The sequence below is a fragment of the Protopterus annectens genome, chromosome 2.part0, assembly GCF_019279795.1.
Source record: "Protopterus annectens isolate FY-2018-M chromosome 2.part0, PAN1.0, whole genome shotgun sequence".
NCBI lineage: Eukaryota > Metazoa > Chordata > Ceratodontiformes > Protopteridae > Protopterus > Protopterus annectens.
In genome coordinates this window covers 1,735,696,880-1,735,717,876 of record NC_056728.1, presented here as the reverse complement: position 1 = coordinate 1,735,717,876, position 20,997 = coordinate 1,735,696,880, and the positions used below count along the sequence as shown (strand labels likewise).

Here is a 20,997-nt window from a genome sequence, read left to right as displayed (position 1 = left end):
GCATCCTAATGGTTCCACTGACAAAATTACGGGAGGAAACTTCAGTGGTTGATAACTACTATCCCAACACCAACAGTCCTTAGAAACAGCAACACCTCTCCTACCATGCCAGAATAAAAGAGATTCTGTGGTTGGAGTAGAGTATTAAAGCAAATCCAGGAGATCCTTTTCAACACCAAGATGTAGGCCAGATGCTAACCACAGAAAGCTTGGATCTTTCGTAGGATGTACTCCTAAGAGAATTCAGAGCCCAAGGGACAAATCGGCAGGCACCTGGCAGCCCAGCAATCAACAATAAGGAAACAATAGCAACAATTCTGGTCTTAAAGTTATTCAAAGAAAACTGGTGCCAGGAGCAACAGAGACACTGACAGATAATACTGCATAATGTGGTATATCAACAAGCAGAGGACACTCATTCCAGATTACCAAAGGAGACATGGATAGCGTCTCAACAACTGTGTCTATCTCGTAAAGCATTTTTACATCCCAGCTCAGGATGTCCTGTTAGCAGACAGTCTGAGCAGATCCCTCCTAGACCCCAATGGATGGATGCTGCAAAGAGAAAAATGTTTGGACTTGACACACAAATGGGGCATGCCAAAGATATATCTTTTTGTTCCTCAGAAAACATGCAGATCACCAAGTCCTGTTCAAGACCCCTCCCCCCAGAGAAGGGCATGAAGAACATATGCTTTCTCCTTCAACTTTAAGTGTATGCCTTCCCTCTAATACTCTTAATCTCCAAAGGTTTTCAGAAAGTGAGAATATACAGACAAAGGATAATACTGATTGCTCATTACTGGCCCAGGCAACACTAGTTTTCCCTTCTCCTCCTCCTCAAACTCAGTGAAGGGCAAATCACTACACTATCCCACTCCAGGGACCTCCTAACACAAAGCAAGAGGTCTGTCATCCATCTCAAACCGAGGACACTCAACTTGTCAGTTTGGATGATTAGCTATTAATCCTGTCCATGCGGTATATTTTTCAGAGGACGTGCTAGCAATTTTACAGGAGGCTAGAAAACCTAGTACAATAAAATCCTATGAGCAAAATAAAAAAGGTTTTCTGTCTGGTGCAAGCCAAAAAGGTATTCTACCCACAGAATCAGTGCTAAAACTAGTATTAGAATATGTCTCCCTCATATGTAAAGAAGGACTGTCTTACACTAGTGTGAATTGGCATGCTTCAGTTGTATCTGCATGCCTACCCATGTCCTCACCTGCTTACCCTCATTTCCATATGAATCATTGTCTGAATGAAATCTTACACCTGAGACTGCTCCCTCTTGGGATCTAAATTACATGCTAGAAAAACTCACAGTACCACCATTTGAGCTAGCAGCCTCGGCCCTCCTCATATTACTTACTTGAAAAACTACCCACTGCTGCCATTCACATCAATCAGGCATCTATCCAAACTGTAAGCACTTATGTGTACGGAATGTTTCTCATTTTCCACAGGGAGAGAGTAATTTGGAGAACTAACTTTTCATTTCTACCCAAGGTAGTATCAAACTTCTCTCTGAACCAGGCAGTTTGCCTTAACAAACTTTACCCAGTCCCCTGATCTAAGGAGAAAGAATTCTTCACTCTTTGGATGTATACAGACAACTAAGATTCTACTTCCACAGAAGAAGATTCCCAAACACATCCAATCAACTTTTGGTGGTAATTGTAGAAGGTAAGGGGTAGAAAGCAGTGGGGAAGCAGGCTGTCTACAAATGGATTGCTAGTTGTATCAATTTTTGTACCCTCACCTCAGAAAATAAATTCCTGGCAGACTCAGGGTTCATTTCATCTTGGCAGACTCAGGGCTCATTCCACAAGGGCAAAGGCAGTTACCACAGCATTCCTGAAAGAGGCAACAATGCAGTCCATCCTAGAGGCAGCTACTTGGTTTCCTGTACACAACCTTAGCAAAAACTACCACCTTAGTGCAATATCCATAGCCAGAGCTGGGTTTGTCTCTGCCATCCTGCAAAGCTTTGTGTTCACAGCTCAGATTGCTCTCCAGGCATCCTATTATCTTTTCTTTTGGAGTCCTCCCAAGACTTAGTACAGTAACACTGACTATGATGGGCATAGCACAGTTGTGTAAATAACTTACCTAAATTATAGATGTTTGAGTAGATAAATGTTGCAATAGCCTCTTCCTTCCTTCTACCCCTCTTTTCTTCAGTACCTGGGGTTGTAGTGAGTACCGTACCTATCACCTTCCCCCCTTTCCCCCACACCGTTTTCTTCTACAAAGTGTCACTATGTCTCAGTACACTCAGTGAGGTAGGTTGTGCTCTGTCTGTGGAACATCAGACTTCAGCACCTCAGACAAGAAAAACCTGAAGATGGCACAGACTGATGACCCTTTATACCACTGATGTACTGATGTCTGATGACAAGGGCATCAGCAAGCTGGGGGATTATAAAAGAGCCTAGTACCTGGTATTCAGGTTGTTATGGGCTTCTCCATGGCAGGAATTCCCAAAACACAGTACTATAACATCAGTATACTCAAATATCTGCAATTATGGTAAATGATGTATTTAACTTTACCTTCCTCTTATTCCCTTCAGTAATTATACACGTTTTTGAGTTGACTGTACAGGTTTAGTTGAAAGTTTAAGCAGCAGGTTACTGCAGGTCTGGCTTCCTTGGAGTTAGTTATAATAGTTTGGGATGTACAAGGAACATAGTTCTCTGCATGTGGTGTATGTGGACATTTTCTTTCTGCATAAGAATAGTTTTAACAGATGCCTTTCCATTTTTTTTGCTTCAATGTCTTCATCTTTCTACAACTGTCTTGTATCCCCAACTTTAGTCTACAGCTCTAGAGTTGATGTTTTCATTATTTGCACAAGCTCATACAAGGCCATAATTTTTGTCAGTACCTCACTGATCTTTCATTCATCTGTTCTATTAAAGTGGGATCTGGTAGAAATTTTAAATAAAATCTATATCTTTACAGTTCACAGAAAAAGATATTTCCCCACTCCATCCATTTAAACTGCATCCTTTCAGAAGCAGTCAAAATAAATAAATGAAAACACAAGATCCAGAGTAGTGGCTGGTGACTTCATATCCAGGGGAGGCTGCAGGAGACAGCTGAATGGGTGGGGCCAAATGGAAGGGGTGTGGCCAGCTAGAAAGGGGCAGAGCAATGCTCAAAACCACAAAAACTGGGACTTTAATTAAATACGCTGTCCTGGGTGCCAAACCGTCATTATGAGAGCCCAATCAAGACAAAATGAAGTGGAGAAGAAGAAAAAATATTTCAGTGCATTGGCTACATGACAGCTTACTCAATATCTAGATGGAAACAAAAAGGTTGTGAGGCATGAAAAAATAAATAACTTTTTAAATACATTAATGGAATGCTAGTCAAAATCAAGTATAAGAAAAACAAGCAGCACTCAACTCAAACCACTTCTCCTTGCACTGCAGTTCTAATTATAATTTATATTCAGTTTTATAAAAGTACCAAGTAACATGCTGAAAGTAGCAATTTCTGTGATACCCCCACTTGTAAAAATGTTTCTTATCCAAAAAAGACCTGCTGCCTGATAACAGCTATCTACTTGTTTCATGGGAAAACCATGATCAAAGCAAAAAATGAACAGCAAACAAGAAACAAGCTCAAGATAAATTGCTTAAAGGATTACTGCACAGGTTATGGACCACACATGATAGAATGACATTCTGTGTAGTTTACGGGTAAAGCCTGCAAAGATGACTGCAGGTCTCCAACAAATGTAATGAGCTTCTGAAAATACTGTAATCCTGTCCTTTATTACAAATACTGTCATATGCATTTCAGTACCTAAGGCTGATACGTTATCTAGTTATGTAAATATTTTCTGCATGGCAACAACAAAAAGGCTTTCAGTGTTAATTCTTTAACAGTATGCTTATTAAAGCTTACTTGCATCTCACAATCTCAGACAAGCTTTCCTGATGATCATTAAAGCATTGCTACTTAAACACACATCAACAGGCACTGCAACAACATGCATTTTCTGAATAATAAGAAGCATAAATCAACAGTATAAAAATGTGACAGAAAACTAGAGCATTCTGCAAAATCAAGGACAGATGAAAAGCCACTGTAGTACTTTTGTCTACCTTGGAGCGGGGGATACTCTTCACTTCAATTCAGAACATTTCCTTCATAAAATTCTACTCAAATTTCTACAATCCACCAGTATCAGTAAATATGCACAATCTCTGCAGAAGTAAAAGTCATCTAAATAATTTCAAATTAAAGAGATCTGTAACTAATGAAGAGGTTGCTGCTAGCAACTTTATATTTCATTGTTTCATGTACAAATAAAGTGCCTGTTGCTCTTGAGGAATAAATTGCCTATGTTACATTAAAAAATGATAAGCTAGTAATATTGCAGTAGGGAATGGATAGCAAACTGATAACAGGTTCATAGTTACTATGTATCTCTGCCAAAGAGGACATTCTCAGGACTGCAGCATCCACCCCCTTTAAAAGTACGATATCAGCAATGCATCAACATTTTGTGGGAGTAGAACCTACAACCTTCAAGAGCATGTATTCAACCTGTTATGCGATTAACAATGTAGTCTGACTCAGCATAAGCAGCACTGAATTTGTCTTCCCCTGAAGCTCTCATCCCCTTGTAAAATCCACTCAACACCCAACAGAGTCTCTCATCTTTGCAGCACAAGAAATTTGGAAAAAAGCCAACACTTATGGGGGCAGACAAAAGCCTAAAAACCAGGGACACATTTAAACATTGCTTGTATAATCCTGCAAAGTTGCTGGAGTAAAATATTGTGTTACCACCATGCATTTCACTACCAAGACTTGAACCCAGGACCCTGTGTACTACAGTCAGAGCATCATACCACTATGCCAAATCAGCTGTTTTGTAAAATACAGGAAGACTGAAACTTAAATGGCTATCATTTAGTGAATTCAGTTCTCATCATAGTTCTCAACCTCTTAGCACAAAACACCTGGACAAAGCCAATAATGGGGGAATACAGTCCCAAAGATATTCAGTGAATTAAGTTCTCACCATAGCTTTCAACCTCTTAGCACAAAAAAACGTGGGCAAAGCCAATAATTGGGGAATACAGCCCCAAAAAATAGGGACAAATTTCAAATATTGATCTTATAAACTTAGAAAATTGATAGAATAAAAGGTTTTGTGTTACCGTGTATTTTTTGAAGAATATAAAGTCTGAAATTCAAATGCCTGTCATTATTTAGTGAATTAAATCCTTCACTGATTACAAAAATCCAGAAAAACCACAGATTATATGAGGAACAGAACAGATCAAAAATATGGGGCAAAAATCTGGATAGTTTTTACAAGTGGTGGTGGGTAGAGAATTCTTGCTACCTGTACCCGTGGTACAGAGTTTGAGCCTGAGTAATTCTAGCCACCAGGTGTATTTAACTGGGGCATTTTCCTTACACACACACATAATACCTGTATATTGCAGTGAGAGCTATCCACGTCATATGTGACTGCAGATGCGACAGTCTGATCATCTTCCAGCCTGGGCATCTGTACACTGATGCATTCTCTTTGTAATCCGGACTGGTTTAACAGCAGTCCAGATTTACAGAAACCCGGAACTTACCAAGCATGCATGCACAGTTCGAGTTCCGGGACTTCGTTAATTATTTTATTCTTTAAATTCTTTTTCTTTCATGTTATAGCTGGGGGGTCTGCACTCCTGCAGTCCGATAGCACAAGCTGCCCCTGCCTCAAGCAGAGCTTGGGCCTTTATTCCAATTTTCCGTAAAGAACAAAAGTCAGTGTATGGCCACTGTTTTATTTCTGCTCATATTGTCCCAGAATTATCACTTCACTTCAAAGTCTTACTTCTGTCAAAGTGTTATGTTCTTCAACTTCCAGCCAGAAAAGTTTATTCAGCAGCTTTAACATTTATACCCTAAGCTCTACCTGACTTTTTACTAGTTTCCTGGGAATAGTTGTACCTGATGTTCTTCTAGTTTCCTGGGAATACTGCTAACCATTTATCATTCGTCCAACCCTTATTCTGATACATACTATCACATTCCTTAAACCGGTTGGGGGGCACTCATCTTTCAACCAAAATATTTGTCACAGACTCCTGTGGAATTTTGAACAGGTAACACCTGCCACTAGGAGTTGGAAAAATATTTGTAAAATGGAGCACCAGAAAGAATGCAGTTTGTTCTTTTCAAGTTTTTCCACAAATTGATAATTATCTTTATATAATTTTGCCTGCCTATTAACTGTACATCCAGTTCTGTCCACATAGTTACGGCTGTTGTTATTATGCACTTAGACTTAAATCAAGAAATTTTCGAGAACGCCAGCATGTTTTCTCCCCTCAAATCCTATGTAATAGCAAGAAATAAGAGATTAGACTTTCTGCTGTGTGTTCATGCAAAACAGAGTTATCTAGTGCAAGTCTTTTACTCAGATGCTCCGATGTGATAGCATATGTCCCATTTATAGCAGTTCGTCCCACATTTTTATATTGCCACACTTAAATAAGTCAGCTTACTCCTGTACTCCATTCAAAAGATATTCTTCTCCTGCAGCACTGTTTCTATCTCAAACCCCAGCACTGAACATTTCACGGAGCACAGACTTCCTGTCTAACTACCATAGCACCAGTGAGCCAAACAGTTGAACTTAGAAACTTCTTTACAGGTTCTTGCTGAAACCAGAAGTAGAAAAAAAAAAAACAGGTGGCATCACAAAGTGCTAAAAATCAAAAAGAATGGAAAGAACATGGAAAGAGAAAAAAGGAAAGAAAAATGGACATCAAAATTATTGTGGTGAATACAGAACTCCAGGTGCAAGCGTATGTTGATTAAGATTTGATACATTTATTTATTTATTTATTTTATTTATTTACATTTGTTGACCGGGAGTGTCCGACTGGACGTAGGTCCATTTTCAGCGGAGGCCCGGGGAGAAAAGCTTCACAGTTAAAATATACAGACAGTAGCTACATTGGATTTACATAGCATTTAACAATTTGATCAACATAGCAATTAACAATTACAAACATAGTGACAGATGAAGAACATAGTACATCAGTAGACAACTAGAATCTTTATCATCTGCGAAGTACATAATAGACATTAACAAATGTTACAATAAGACGTTCCTGCTGTCTAATAAGTAGTTAGGTTTATGAGCATCCGAGCTTGCTATAATCAAGGTAGTTAGTAAGGTGGAAAGAAAGGTAGTGGGTGAATGGGGTGGGTGATATTAGAGGGGAGTTGACACATGAAAGATTAATAAGGTAACACAAGCTAATGTACACATGGGCTTACGAAGTCCACAGGAGAAAAATGGAAAATAAAGACCAATGTAGGTTAATAAGCACAGAACTAGAAACAGTGGAGTATCTTTTTGCTAGCTGTCATATAGTCATTGCTTAGGGTCTGTATACTGAAAGAGAGAATAATTTGCCAAGTCTGATACATTGAGTATCATGCAAGCAAAACAGCATGCAGGTACTTCAGAAGCTTTGAAATGTGAATGACAAAGAATCATTGAAAGTTAAGACGTTTTGATCAGATGAGTCTCCCATTACAGTCAGGAAAGTAGACGCAAGGAACATAAAGTAGTAAAATACCAGGATATGCAAGCAGAAACTGGAGCAATCTAGAATAAGGACACCCAGGCTGTTTGAACAGTCGTGGGAGTGACAGGGTAATAAAAATGAATTTTCAAACATACTTAAAATATGCTGCTGATACCATTAACACCAATGAACCCCCAGAAAAAGAAGAAAGTCTAGATACTCGCAGGTATTAAGAAGAACACCGCTGACAAGCATCAACAACTGAAGCAGTACTAATTTCTCAAACTTCAATTGCACCCTGACTTAGGAATTAAATCCATTCCTGTCAAGGTATTAGAAACTCTAAACATTTAAAGAAATGAAAAAACAGAAAACAGCTAATTGTGCCCTCTGTGTCCTCTAATCTGACATTATGCTTCTAAGGCAGTATTTATTCAGAGTTTATCTCCATCAGCTTATGAGGCTGAATTACAAGAGTCTGTATTACTTGCCCTAGAAATCAGAAAGCTTCAATGATTTCCAGCTGTAGTTTTATTTACAGACGAAATTGGTCATGCCCCTGTAGGCTTTTCACAGCTGTTTGGGAAGTATGTATCTCAAAGGTAAGTTCCCTTTGTAGCATCCAGGAGTTCTGATAATTACTACATGACATGATTTCCTTACAGTGGTATTTGATATTGTAGCAAATCGTCCAGCTGGCCAGGTACTAATGTTTCCTAGGTACTGCCCATGCCTGGTTTCCTGCTTTGATGAAGCAGTGGATGTTACAGTTTATCAACATGACGTGGGGTGCTTTTTTATCTTTTTGCCATTTAAGGGTGCTAATCTCTATTTATTATATTACTAGTAGGATTGTATATTTATTTCACTCTCATTATTTGAACGGTGGAGGAATGTACTTTGTGACATTCCAGTTTTCCAGCCTTGTTTCGCAGACCTGCTCTTGTGGACAAAGCTTCGCATTTCTGGTGCTGATTAGTTTGAGACTTATGGTGTGTTGTTTAGCTTTGCTGAATGTATATTGTGGATGAGTGATCACTTTTATCTTGAAGAGAAGGCAGGCTGGAGATGATCTTGTACAGGCTTTTTTTTGCATGAACATCAGAAGATATCCCTCACAAACGATCTCTGCTGGTAGGCTGGTAGGGTGATAAACTTATTGTATCAAAATTAAAGCACTAATCAGGCTTCCATTATCGAACAGTCCTGTTGAAAGACAATGGGTGTTAAATATCTACATAAGACTACTTCACCACCTTGTGTTTGGGAAAAAAATGCAGTGCAGAGACATGGGTCTTTGAACGTCTGGTACTTACTGTTGTAACTACATTTATCTTTCATCAATAATTTATAAATGATAGTGTAAACACTGGCTCTGGGTGATGTGGTTATGTTGACTAATGTTGACGTGACACCAGAGCCCCATGAAAAGGGAGGTTTATAATGATGACAGTACCTTTTAGTTTCTTCTTTCTCTTTGCTTTGCCTGCTTTTCACTTATCATGACAGTTTCCTTCATACTTCACTGTTATTTGTATTTGGTTTAGGTAAACTTACCTTTTAACTTCTGAATCCAAAGTTAGACCTGAATTCATGAATCTCAAAACTGTGGGCAATGTAAGCATTCCTCTCAACCTCTTAAAGCAAGAAATCTGGATAAAGCCATAAATAATAGGGGAACAAAGACCCCAAAATAGGGAGACTTTTTAAATATTGCTCTTACAAGCTTAAAAAGTTGATAGAATAACAGGTTTTCCATTTGCATGAATTTTCTGAAGGCCTTGAAGTCTGTAACTCGGATACTTCCATTCTCAGTGATTTGCCAATCATTTACCAGAAAACAAATATTTATGAGGAACAGACCAAAAATAGAAGACAAAATCTGGGCATTCTGAAATCTGGACAGTTGAGGGGTGTGAATGTGAGGAATACAGAAAATAAAGCAGACATCTCACCATGTGGTGTGGACACAGAAAAGAGACTACATCCTACCAGTTGTTAATATCAGTAAGCAAATTAACTTAAAAGGTGTTTAACAACCAGTGTTGTGTAATTATGCGTTTTGCTTTAGTCACATAAACACTCATGCAAGCATATCTTTATCAATGTAAGGTGTGAATCTCACCTTGCTGAAGCATTGTCTGTTGTGCTGCATATGAGACATCGCTGTTGTGCAGGCTTATTTTCAGATACTCGAATTCTTAGCAGTGGAGATGAAATTAGGGTACGGAGCTGTTTCTCAATTTATTTATTTGTCTTTTTTTACCGGAAATGTCCAGCTGGGTAATACCCATTTTCAGTGGAGGCCTGGGGAGAAAAGCTCTGTTTCTTTACATTGCATTATATTTGGTTCCATTTAAACACAGATTAGTTATATTTCTATTTACATTGATACACATACAGTAGTTACATTTATACATCTTAAGATTTTACAGAGGTAGAACTTACTAAAGAGAAAGACCATGTGCAACTTAAGTGGATTGTATTGGCAGAATGTATAAAAATAGTTTTGTTATTTCAGTGAGAGGTTGAGAGTATTCTTTTTAAGGAGGGTATTGTACAGTGAGCACAAAGTCTTTGACTGGGTGATGAGCATGTACAGGACCATGATTGGTTAAGATATTGTTTAAGCAGTCATTTAAAACTATTGAGTTTGCCTGAGACTTTTATTTGTGTGGGGATGCTATTCCAGAGTTTAGCAACATATTGAGAGTAGCTATTAGTTCCAAGTACAGACCATATTTGTTTTCATCACTAATTGTAATGAGTTGACTTGCCAGTTTCTGTTTGTATAGTGATGTAGGAATGCAGACTGTGTGGTAAGGGCTTCTGCTGAAATCAGAACTTTTATCTTCTGTTTCAAAGGTATGCATTCTAATCACTGCCTTACACTGTCTGAATATTGCACTGTTTAAGGGGTAATAATATAATTTATACCTGAAAGAACAATAAGAAAAATATTTGAAACTAACATGCATATTTTGTTTTCCCTTTCAGGGATATCTTGCGTGTTGGAGTCACTTTAGCAGGACATCAGAAGAAAATACTAAATAGCATTCAGATTATGAGAGCACAAATGAACCAGATACAGCCTTTGGAGGTGTGATGTTTGCCAGCCCAACCTGAGACATCTCAAGACCCTTCCATATGTTTGAGCCACAATCCCACTACATTTCCAACTTGACACCGAGCCGTTTACATATGTAATGTGACTGGGGCCTTGATCACAGGAAGCCTTTGTGAACTTCAACATGGAAGCAAAGGGCACTTCAAGAAGTGCAAAGGAAGTTTTATGAAATTGGGGGGAAATGTGGGAGAAGTAAAGATCAAGTGGAAATACTATTCACAACTATATCAGAACTCAGTCCATGAACTGACAGACAGGTACTCTGTTCCACTGTGGAAATGAGAAGATCCTTAAATGATCAAGGCTGTTGAAGATGACAGACCCCCACAGAGTATATGAGTTTGGGCAAAATGGAGGATGAGTCCAAGAATGGGGAACTTTCAGTGTTACTTCCTATAAAATGGATAGGTGCCACTTTGACATTAAAAAAATGGATATGTGCCACCTTGAATGAGCTCTCCCATTTAAAACTGTAGGGGCAGAAGCACTAGGACTCCTTTACTGAAGAGGTAACAAAGCCTGTTTATTCCTTAGGCTGGGAGGGTGGTTTCTGGTTGCACCCATTTGTATTCTTGTCTGTCTTGGAAATGTTTTATGAACAGCAGTCATTTGTAACATTCTCGTACAGTGTTCCTCTTTGCACCTGACTCCCTCAACCACTTCTAATGTATCAGGTGCCATTCCTCCTGTTCTGAGTTCTTGTTTGTCTTCACCATCAGTTTCCTTTATTTCTGGTGATGCATTTTGTAATGTGGCTTGTTTACACTGTGAATGTGTTTCAACCTTGTATTCTTTCAAACGAACATAAATGTTTTCTCAGCTACTTGTAGAGCAGGCATGGCTAAGATACATTCTTCCAAACTTTAAGATGTCTGTTCTGTACAAGGTGCATAGCCAAGAAGTGGGCATAAAGTGGTATTCTTGCCTGGTTAATTGTGCTGTAGCACTCCAGATTTCAGAATAATGCATAATATGTAATTTAGTGACATTTTAACTTCTAAAATCAAAATAACATTTGCTTCACAGTGGTTAGAAACATTTTAGGTGAACTGTGGTATTAGCCACTGTGGTAGTAATTGCCCCAGTTTTATTAATGATATGCTAGGCCAATCATGGTTAGATGACAGTAACTGCTACTGCAGTGTTCCTGTTTATTTTCACTAGTTTTGTCACTGATACAACGGGCCTATCCTGACTGGAGTCGTTACCATAGCAGTGTTATCAGTATGCCACGTTGGTATTGATCAGTTCAGCAGTAACTGCCAACTGTTATTTCTCATTCCTTTTTATTATGTGTACATTCAAGTACTGTTAGATAAGTTGATACTGTTGATATTGTGAATTCTAACATTGTAATTTTTTTACATGTTAGTTCAAGTTTATGAATAATGTTTGGCTACAAACTGCATTTACTAACATGGCTGCACTGCATGACTTTATCCTCCCATTGTTAATACTTTGTCCTGTTAGCCAGTCAGTTTTACAATATTAGCTCCTGCTGTAATGCTGCCATGCCATGTAGTAATGCTAGCAAGATAACCCAGACCTCCATGGACTTTATCACATTTCTGGGCAATATTCACTGATGCAGAATAATATGAGGCCAGATTCAGCAATGGCCTTTAAGCAAACTATGACTGCTGGCACAGTGGGACATCAAGGGTATTGCCTTAGGTTTAAAGAGAAGGTCAATGTCAGTCTTCTAGCAGGTGCTGCATTGATTGGTTATCCATGGGGTTCCTACAGTGGGAGATGTAATTGGCCAAACAACATTTTGCAACATGGAAGTCACCTTGCACTTAGGTCTTCAGTTCCAAATTAAAAAAAAAAAGGAACATATGATATAAGTAATAGTTTTATGCCAAATGAACTGGAATTTTATGCTAAATACAAAATGACCAATACTTCTACATATTTTCTGAATAGAACAGTGGCTCACTTTCACTATCAGAAATAAAGTTGCTTCCCAGCACCTCTGAAGCCATAACATTCCAGCAGCTTGCTCATTGCAAAGTGTAGTAAGACTGTCCATTAGAAGGGTGGACTGATATCCCTCCACTGATCCTAAGAAGGGGATGGTATACTGTTGCATTTTTTTCTGAGGAAGTCATTCATCACGGATTGTTTCTGCCAGCATCATTGTCCAGCAAAGACACACACACGCACAGCCAAGTGTGCATCTTAATAAACCACTAGTGTCATGCTTTGTCGTACCTGCTTTCACAGAATATTTGTGTAAGCTTGAGAGAACATGAATTGTTTCATTTAGTAGTGCCAACAGTTTACATATTTAGTACAATATGAAGCAACATTAAAATGCTTCTCAGGAAGTGTATATTATAGTGGTACCGTGGACTCTCTTACTAGAAGTTTAAAAGTCTGGAATGGGTTTGGATCAATGTAGTACTTAACTGGTTTAAGAGTTTATTAAGAAAAAATAGATTGAATTAATCCTGTCATAACTACAGACCTACAGAACTTACATTCTGGAGAGTATGCATTTATTTTTTCGTAGACAAGTGAGTCAGGATAGCTTTGTAGGCAGGGTGTTTATTTCTATTCTGAAATCTCATTAGAAGTACTGTGTTATTAAGGCAGTATGTATAAACCAGCAAAAGCACAGAGTGTTTTATTTAGTATTAATATATTCCTGAAATATTTAAATAGCAGCTGATAAAACCTTGAAGGTAAAAGCAGCTTCTGGTAGGAACAGGACTGTCAAGTGGTCTTAACCTTGCTAATTTCAGACTAGCAGGGCTATCTGGTAATTAGATGATGTCTTAAAAGTGTAATTTAGCAGTTTTATTTTGCACTCTTTGCCATCCATTGTCTTGTCAGTCATCAACTTCCTCAATAGCCAGTCACATTGTTCCCCATCATTGGGTCAAGAGTCAGCCAGGGGGGGGCCATCATTCAGACAGATATCAGGAATGTTATGAGATCTTCTCCTTTTTAGTTTCCTCTGTCCCTAATGCATGGACCTGGAGAAGTATAGGGGAGGGGCATTCACCAGGATGACAGCAGTGGATGTCCTTGTACTTCTGCAAGGGGAATTTTCACCAGGCATGCCTGCTTCACTCCAGAAGCATGAGTTTCTTGGTCTCCACCAAGAAGTTAGCATTGTCTAGTGGGCCTCTGCATGTACACAATCCCCCCTCACCGGAAGATGTGAGTGAGTCATGCCCCTTTACTCCACCCCCTTCCTTTTCAGTCTTCCCCACTGCCAGGCCACTAGTCAAACCCTGCTGCTGGGATGCAGTTGGGAATCCTTCATCTGTGCCACTGAGCCAGGCAAAATTCTAATGCTTGCCATGGTACTTCCCATATGGAAGTGCCGGCAGAGATAATCCTTGTATGTTTAGCATCTCCATCCAAATCATTTTACCTTTTAGTCACTTCTGTGTACAGTGCATACTGACCTTTTACATTTACATTGCATCAGAATGATTTCTCTTTCTTTGGGCAGTACCTGAGTGTCTGCTGAGTTGTTTAAGAATATTTTAGACATTAAAACATTTACAAGTGTTAAATGCTGCTGATTTACCTCAGTGTGTACTTCAAACGTTTCTTATCGGGTTTTGTCTGCTGCTCTTTACATATTTAATATTCATTTGCTGCTCTCAGGTATTCATAACTCAGACTGCTTTAGCAAGTAGTTCAGGATGATAATGTGTCTGTTACCTGTATGTTTTGCAGATCCTTATTCCATGTGTTTACACTTGTGATCATGCAAACCTGACACTGTGAATATATTAGGCCATTAACAGCGTTTAATGGCCACTTCCAAATATGTTATTCGTTCTTTGCAAACATTGTCAAAAAGTAATTTAGTGCCAAATTTCGTATCTCAGGGTAGGCTTGAAGCAAAATTCAGTATAGTAAGTTTTATGAGGTGACCATATTATGGAAACATGGCAGATTAAACATTTCCCCAGTGACATGCACATTGCTGCTTTATGTGTCTGATTCATTCATGGTGCAAGTAAGTGTCTGTGGAATATATTCAGATAAAATATAGAAAACTCAGTTTTCATGATTTCCCATATACGAGATGCTAGTTTAGACGAGTTGAGATAAGCATCCACTGTTTCTGTCTTTCCCTTGTTTTTCAGCTAAAAAAGTATTTTGTCACATGTGTGATATCATGGTTGAAATTGCGCCATTAGATATTACTCAAAGAGAATTGTGGCAAGATGTTAAGAAAGCAACCAGAAAGTAACCAGAGCAGATGATAGGGAGAAGCGATTCTGGCTGTCGGACAGAAAATCATACAAAGTAACAGCACAAAACATGGTTGTGTGTGAATTGTTATTAATGGTTCTCATTCTATGTAATGTGGGCACTTACCTGGAACTGGCATGTTGTCTTTAAAAAGGACAGGTGTCAAAATTATAATGTGATCATGAGAAGAAATTCATTTAGGGTTGTCTTATTCTGATATGTGCACAATAAAAAGACTGCATCATTACAGTTGTTGGTAAAGTGCCAAGCATATATGTGCTATTTAGCATTCTTTTTATGGGATTGCAATGTTAAACACAGGATACATGAGTATAACACTATTAACATAAGACATGTAATGTGAAAAATGTGTCAAAAGTTGAGGAAGATGAAATCTCAGCTCTTTTGAAGAGTTTTTTTCACTGTGTATGGTATACTAAAGAAACAATTCTTCACTAGTCATATTTTTTTCATGCTATGTAAGACCCACTACACAAAGTTTGATGCACAGGTACCTCAGAACTTGATGTTTTTGCATTTATCTAGCTGACTTAATAAAGGTGGCTGTTAGACACCTTAGACCCCCCCAACCAAAAAAAAAAACAACAAAACACTGTTTTTTACAAAGGGCAGTTCCCCTGTACCTCACTGTGAGAAGCTGTGCCCCAATCATTCACTAAATGACACTTACCTTGAGGTTGCATAACCTTTGGAGAAAAGGGCATGCTCCTTTCCAAAGGCACGTCCAGTTAAAACACAGAGTGAGTTTCCAAATGTCAACTATAGCAAATCACTCACAAGAGCATTGACACTTGTACCATTGTGTATAAGAACAAAACCTTGATAAATGCCCTGTGGTGCTTATTATTACAATTATGCATTGGACAGCACTGGACTGTCGCGCAAAAAAACTTTGTTGCAGGTGTTGTACTTTTAAGTGAATATTCGCATCAGCATGGCATTAAGCTGAGCATTCAGCTTTTGAAACTGCAGCTTCTAATGCGTAATGTTTTGTAAAACATCAACCATTGCTAAAATCAGCAATCTGCTACACTGCTGGAAAAGCTTTGCTACTGCGTTTGATATTGCTGTAAGTGTGCATCAAACATATTTACACATGGGAAAGTGTGAAATGGCTGTAGTGGTGAATGTATTTGAAGTGACAACCAGACATTTTTTAGGGAGATGCTACATATGTTTTCTGATAGTTTAATGACAAATGTAAACATGTTGGCTGGCAGTGCTGGAATATGCTGTTGTCTTTTTAACCTTTGAAATGCAAGATTCCTACTTGCAGATCTAGTTCTGGTGCTGGTCTTTTGTTGTCTTGTTTGTATGGTGGGGTAGGAAAGTGCAACCATATCTAAATTATGCCCAGAAGGCATCTTGTGCCAGTCATCTGAAGTGATTTTCCTGAAAAATAGTACAGTGTAGTTCTCTAATATTTCATGACAGGAGTAATGTATGCTACCACTTTAAGTATATTCGGTGCTGTATTGTTATATCAGTGCATTTTGCAGTCATATCAGCAGTGACTGCATCTTCCATTTACTATGGCATAAATCAGCACTAGGGTTTGTATATATTAGATACAATATCTGCATTTCACTAATGAGCTTGTCTTCTTTTTAAAATGCATGTGATTCACAAAGTCAGTCAGTCTTGGATGTGACTTTTGTATTTTGGAACACAAAATAGGTACTTCCAGTGCAGCAAGAGGCAAAAGATATTTAATGGCAAATCTGAGTGTGGTGTCTTATTTTAATATATTTCACTAGTTAGAGCTAGAACGAAGGTTCATGCTAATGGTTTTCAGTAATCTTCCCTTTGGAAGACAAGCATTTTATTATGTTTTAGTGTTGTGATGCACCTTTCCTGTCAGGATTATTTTATGTCTGTGCATGGGTATTCAGTTACATAACAGGACTCAATTTTAACCTGCATTGAATCTTCCCTTATCAAATTATTCTTTTTTTTTGTAATTTGTATTTTTTTTTTCATTCTAAATCTTTGTACTGAATTTTGTAACCATTGCAGTACAGGTTTCAAAATGTACAGTAGACATGCAATTCACAGATCATGCTAGATCTCTAACCAACATTTGCTATTACGTAAATGTCTCTCCCCCACTACATTGACAAAAAATTGCTTGACTGACTGCTGTGACACAGGCCCTATCCCCCAACCCCAAAATTTATAATATTACCATGCAAAGCTTTGTAACCACCTCTCTGCCTCCAGCCGTGCTTCCCTACCCAGATCCACTCATCACAGTCACCCCAAAACCCTCTTGCCCTTCACACCTCCTTTCCCATGCCTCACTGAATTCTTCAAATACATTTCTGGCATGTTTCCTGTATATCCCCCATCTTGCTATTTATTTGGTTTAACATTAGCAGCCTCAAAAAAATCTCTGTGAGCCTTTACTGCATACAGTGGTGGCTGCTACATACTAATTGTCAGAGCCCAGAGGTGGTAATATTTTGCAAACAAGATAGTGAAAGCAGCTCAGAAAGGTGTTTTTACAAACACCCTGTAGTAATCACAGGTGTTTGGATGCTAGGAGCCTGACCCATCCATCATAGGAATATGCATTTTTTCTGACTGTGTCTTCCTTTTCAGGATTTTAGAATTCCATCAGTGTAATCCATCATAATCCACCTGTCGATGATGACATGACTTGTACTAGACATTTGTTATATCATCTGTATAACATTTTGAGTAACTGATAATCTCTATTGATGATATTTGTTTCTTTTGAAATGAAAGATAAATTGCGCTACAGATCACAATTCTTTCTGTTTTTAAGAGGATTTTCTTTATAGGGCTCCTATTATATGAACGAAAATTTAAAATCTCAAACAGCTAAAAAGTTGAAAATGGCATTCTTCGAAATAGGTATTGTGGGGGGATGCAACCCCCACACCCCCAGCTAATTATATATACCAACTCCGAGATCGCACTACAATGAGGAAAGGGCAAATTTTCTGATCTTCACTGTACTGCGATCCCACAATAACGATTTCGAAGAATGGCATTTTCGAATTGTCAGCTGTTCGAGATTTTGATTTTTCATCGATCTAATAGGGACCCTTGTTTGTAGGCTGCTTTTGTATTGCTTACTGTTCTTTTTTTATAGACAACACAAACAGAGAGAAATCTGAATTTTCTAAACATGTTTCATCATCTGAGTACATAAATACGTTTGCTTATGCTGTGGTTTTCTCACCAGAAATGAAAACATTTCAGTGATGTAAATTGAGAGCTTCTAAAACAGGTACATCAGTTAGAAGAAAAGTTCTATATGTTTCTTACTTCGTGGGTGCATGCTTTTGCCAGCTAGCCATTGGATTTTTATCTTTTTATTTTTGTGAAGCAAGATGGCAAATGAGTACCATTAAAGTCAGCATTTGTCTGTAGATCCATTTGTATTCCAGGATGTCTGCAATTTTATAGAACAGGTCAGCAGTGCCCAACGCGTATCCTTATACTGATTCTTTTTGCTAGTTTAGAAATGTCTGTAGTCAACAGTATTATTGTTTAGAAGTGACTTGCAGCTTTGAACCAACATGTTCTAATTACATTTTGGTGATCCATGCATATGCAGCAGAGAGAAACGTGTTTATAGATGCATTGGTTTGTGTGCTATTAGATTATCACGTCACAGTGAAACCAGAATTCAGTCCCTATATATAAAAAAAAAATAAATAAATAAATAACAAAGCCACACAGCTTTTCTTTCTATTTTAATATGTATACAAAGTTCAGAAAAAATTTGTTACACACAGTCAACTAATTCATGCCATGTCACCATCACATGAATATTGTCAGAACTAATGTTATTTGTATATACTGTAGATCATGCCAAAAGGGTCCTTTTGCCAAGGGAATAAAAAGTAATATGAAGTCCTAATGCTTTACAATAACACCTAGCCAATATATGCCTTCAGCAAAACAAGTCATTGTGATGTATGTTTTTCCAGCTCCAGTTATCAAGAGATCATTCTGTTGTATTTCACAAGTTAAAATAAAACAACAAATGTAGTGGCCCTGGGTGAAGTGTGATACAAGCCCTGGTACCCTGCTCCCAAGACAAGGGATGGCACTTCTATCTGTTTGCATATTATAACATCCTCCAGGGTCACACAGCTTGGGAGAAATTTCTCAAATTCAACAACATGCCAGTGACATTATCTTGGTGATCATTCCAGGTGAGAAGAAACCAAAGAAATAGATGCAGGTGATGCAGCATGTAGCAGTAAGGGACAACATCATCCCTGCTCACGTAACTCATGTAGACACTGTTTCTATATGAACTGTGCCAGTACACACTATGTCAGATTGTTATATATGTGATAGTCTTCCAGAGTTTATTGTGGCCATACTTCAGCATGCCAGTTTAGTTTATTAAAGAGAAACAAACATCTGCTAATCATTTTCCAAGTTGATTTCACATGCACATTGCATCAATGCACCATAGTGACACTATGAATACATTTGCTTATGGCATACAAGCAGTTACTCCTAGTATTGTCGTTGTAGACAGCCAGTGTTAAGTAACTTATTTTTAAAGAATAAAAATAGTTGTGGCATGTGACTTATTATTCTATCTAACATGGCCGCAACACAGTGCCCCCCCACTCACACAAACATGCCCATTCAAATGATAAGTACATGCCTTTCTTTCTATGTCAGGTTGTTGACATTCTGTTTGCATATTCATTTGTATATGAAATGCAGCTAATTGTTACACCTTTTCAGAACAGGTAGACTCAGAAGAGCACATGTATGCCATAATTTTTAAGTATTTGTATTTATTCTTTATTGTTTATTTTAATGAGATTGCTTATTTTACTGAGATTGCATGATCTAATCCACTGAAACAGTGATCTAGTGTAATTTCAGTCTCTTCACTTCCTAGGGTTAGGCAAGAACATGTATTTAAGGTTGCTACCTTTCTAGATGCCCAAAATGGGATATTTCTTATGGTAATGTAAGACTTTGAAAGATAAACCATGCCCACAAATAGTGCACATTTTTGCAAAAATAAAAGCTCAGTCTTATAGAATTTGACTTGATTATACTGTTTCATGTAACATTGAAGTATTCCAGATACGAAATAGTTGTTTTATTTAGCTATTATAGGAAACATAGGAAATACTTTTTGTCCTAAAATCTCAGGGCATTTGCTATATTTCATGTTTCGTTGAAGGACTCAACTGCCCAAATAGAGACTGTCCTGATCAAAGAGGGACAGGTGGCAACTTTTCTATGCTAAACTGTTTTGTTGAACTGATAGTATTAATGCAATGATTTGTTATTTTTGTGATGTTTTGTTGGAAAGATGGATCATAAATATGATTTCATATTGTAGAAAGAGTACTGCATCTAGGTTTACCACTGCTTATAATGTACTATAATGTAAAACATGCCAGTAAACACAATACACGCACACGCACACACACACACACACACACACACACACACACACACACACACACACACTCACAAGCAAACTGACTAAAGAAGCTGTTTTCTTTGTAAATCCGTACCTTCTAGTAAATCATGTTGTTAAAAAGCATAAATGCCAAAATAACAGGTATTACTTCCAGCGTCTTCAGTGCTGCAGCTCAGTCCCCATCAACCCCATCCCAAGTAGTTGCCAAAGGATATCATGTAGTAAACAAAGATATGCATTTTTTTTGCTGCTTCAGTCATGGTGTGTTTTTACACCTCTTCTGTTGTTCAATGTAGAGCCTGTTTTGTATGCCATCACTTTGTACAGCTTCTGGCAGATATCTGTAACTAATAATTTGGGATACCAGGTAACCTCCCAGCACTCCACAGCTACATAAGTGATGCGTCCTTGTGTGAGCTATTAGTAGCCAAAGCAGACATTTAACTTCTGACCTTCTTATCATTAGCTGGAGGATATAAATTGATAATTTTTTCTCTTTTTTTTTCTCTTACTTCTCCAAGCAATATATATTTTGGGTCTACTACTGCAGCCTGCATGCTGGTATCTAGTAATACTCCTGTTCACTGCCACTTGCATGAAAAGGCAAGTGCTGTAACTCC

At 38.1% G+C, this 20,997-nt stretch overlaps 1 protein-coding gene across 2 annotated transcripts in view; it reads left to right on the top strand.

Moving 5' to 3' along the window:
* Positions 1-20,927, top strand: part of EPHB2 (EPH receptor B2) — a 2,126,559-nt gene extending 2,105,632 nt beyond the window's left edge. For both annotated transcript variants that reach the window (XM_044061768.1, XM_044061767.1), the window contains exon 16: positions 10,569-20,927. In XM_044061768.1, the coding sequence (XP_043917703.1) occupies positions 10,569-10,677 (109 nt within the window). In that variant the 3' untranslated portion in view covers positions 10,678-20,927. The remainder of the gene's footprint in view (positions 1-10,568) is intronic.
* Positions 20,928-20,997: the final 70 nt, after the last annotated feature.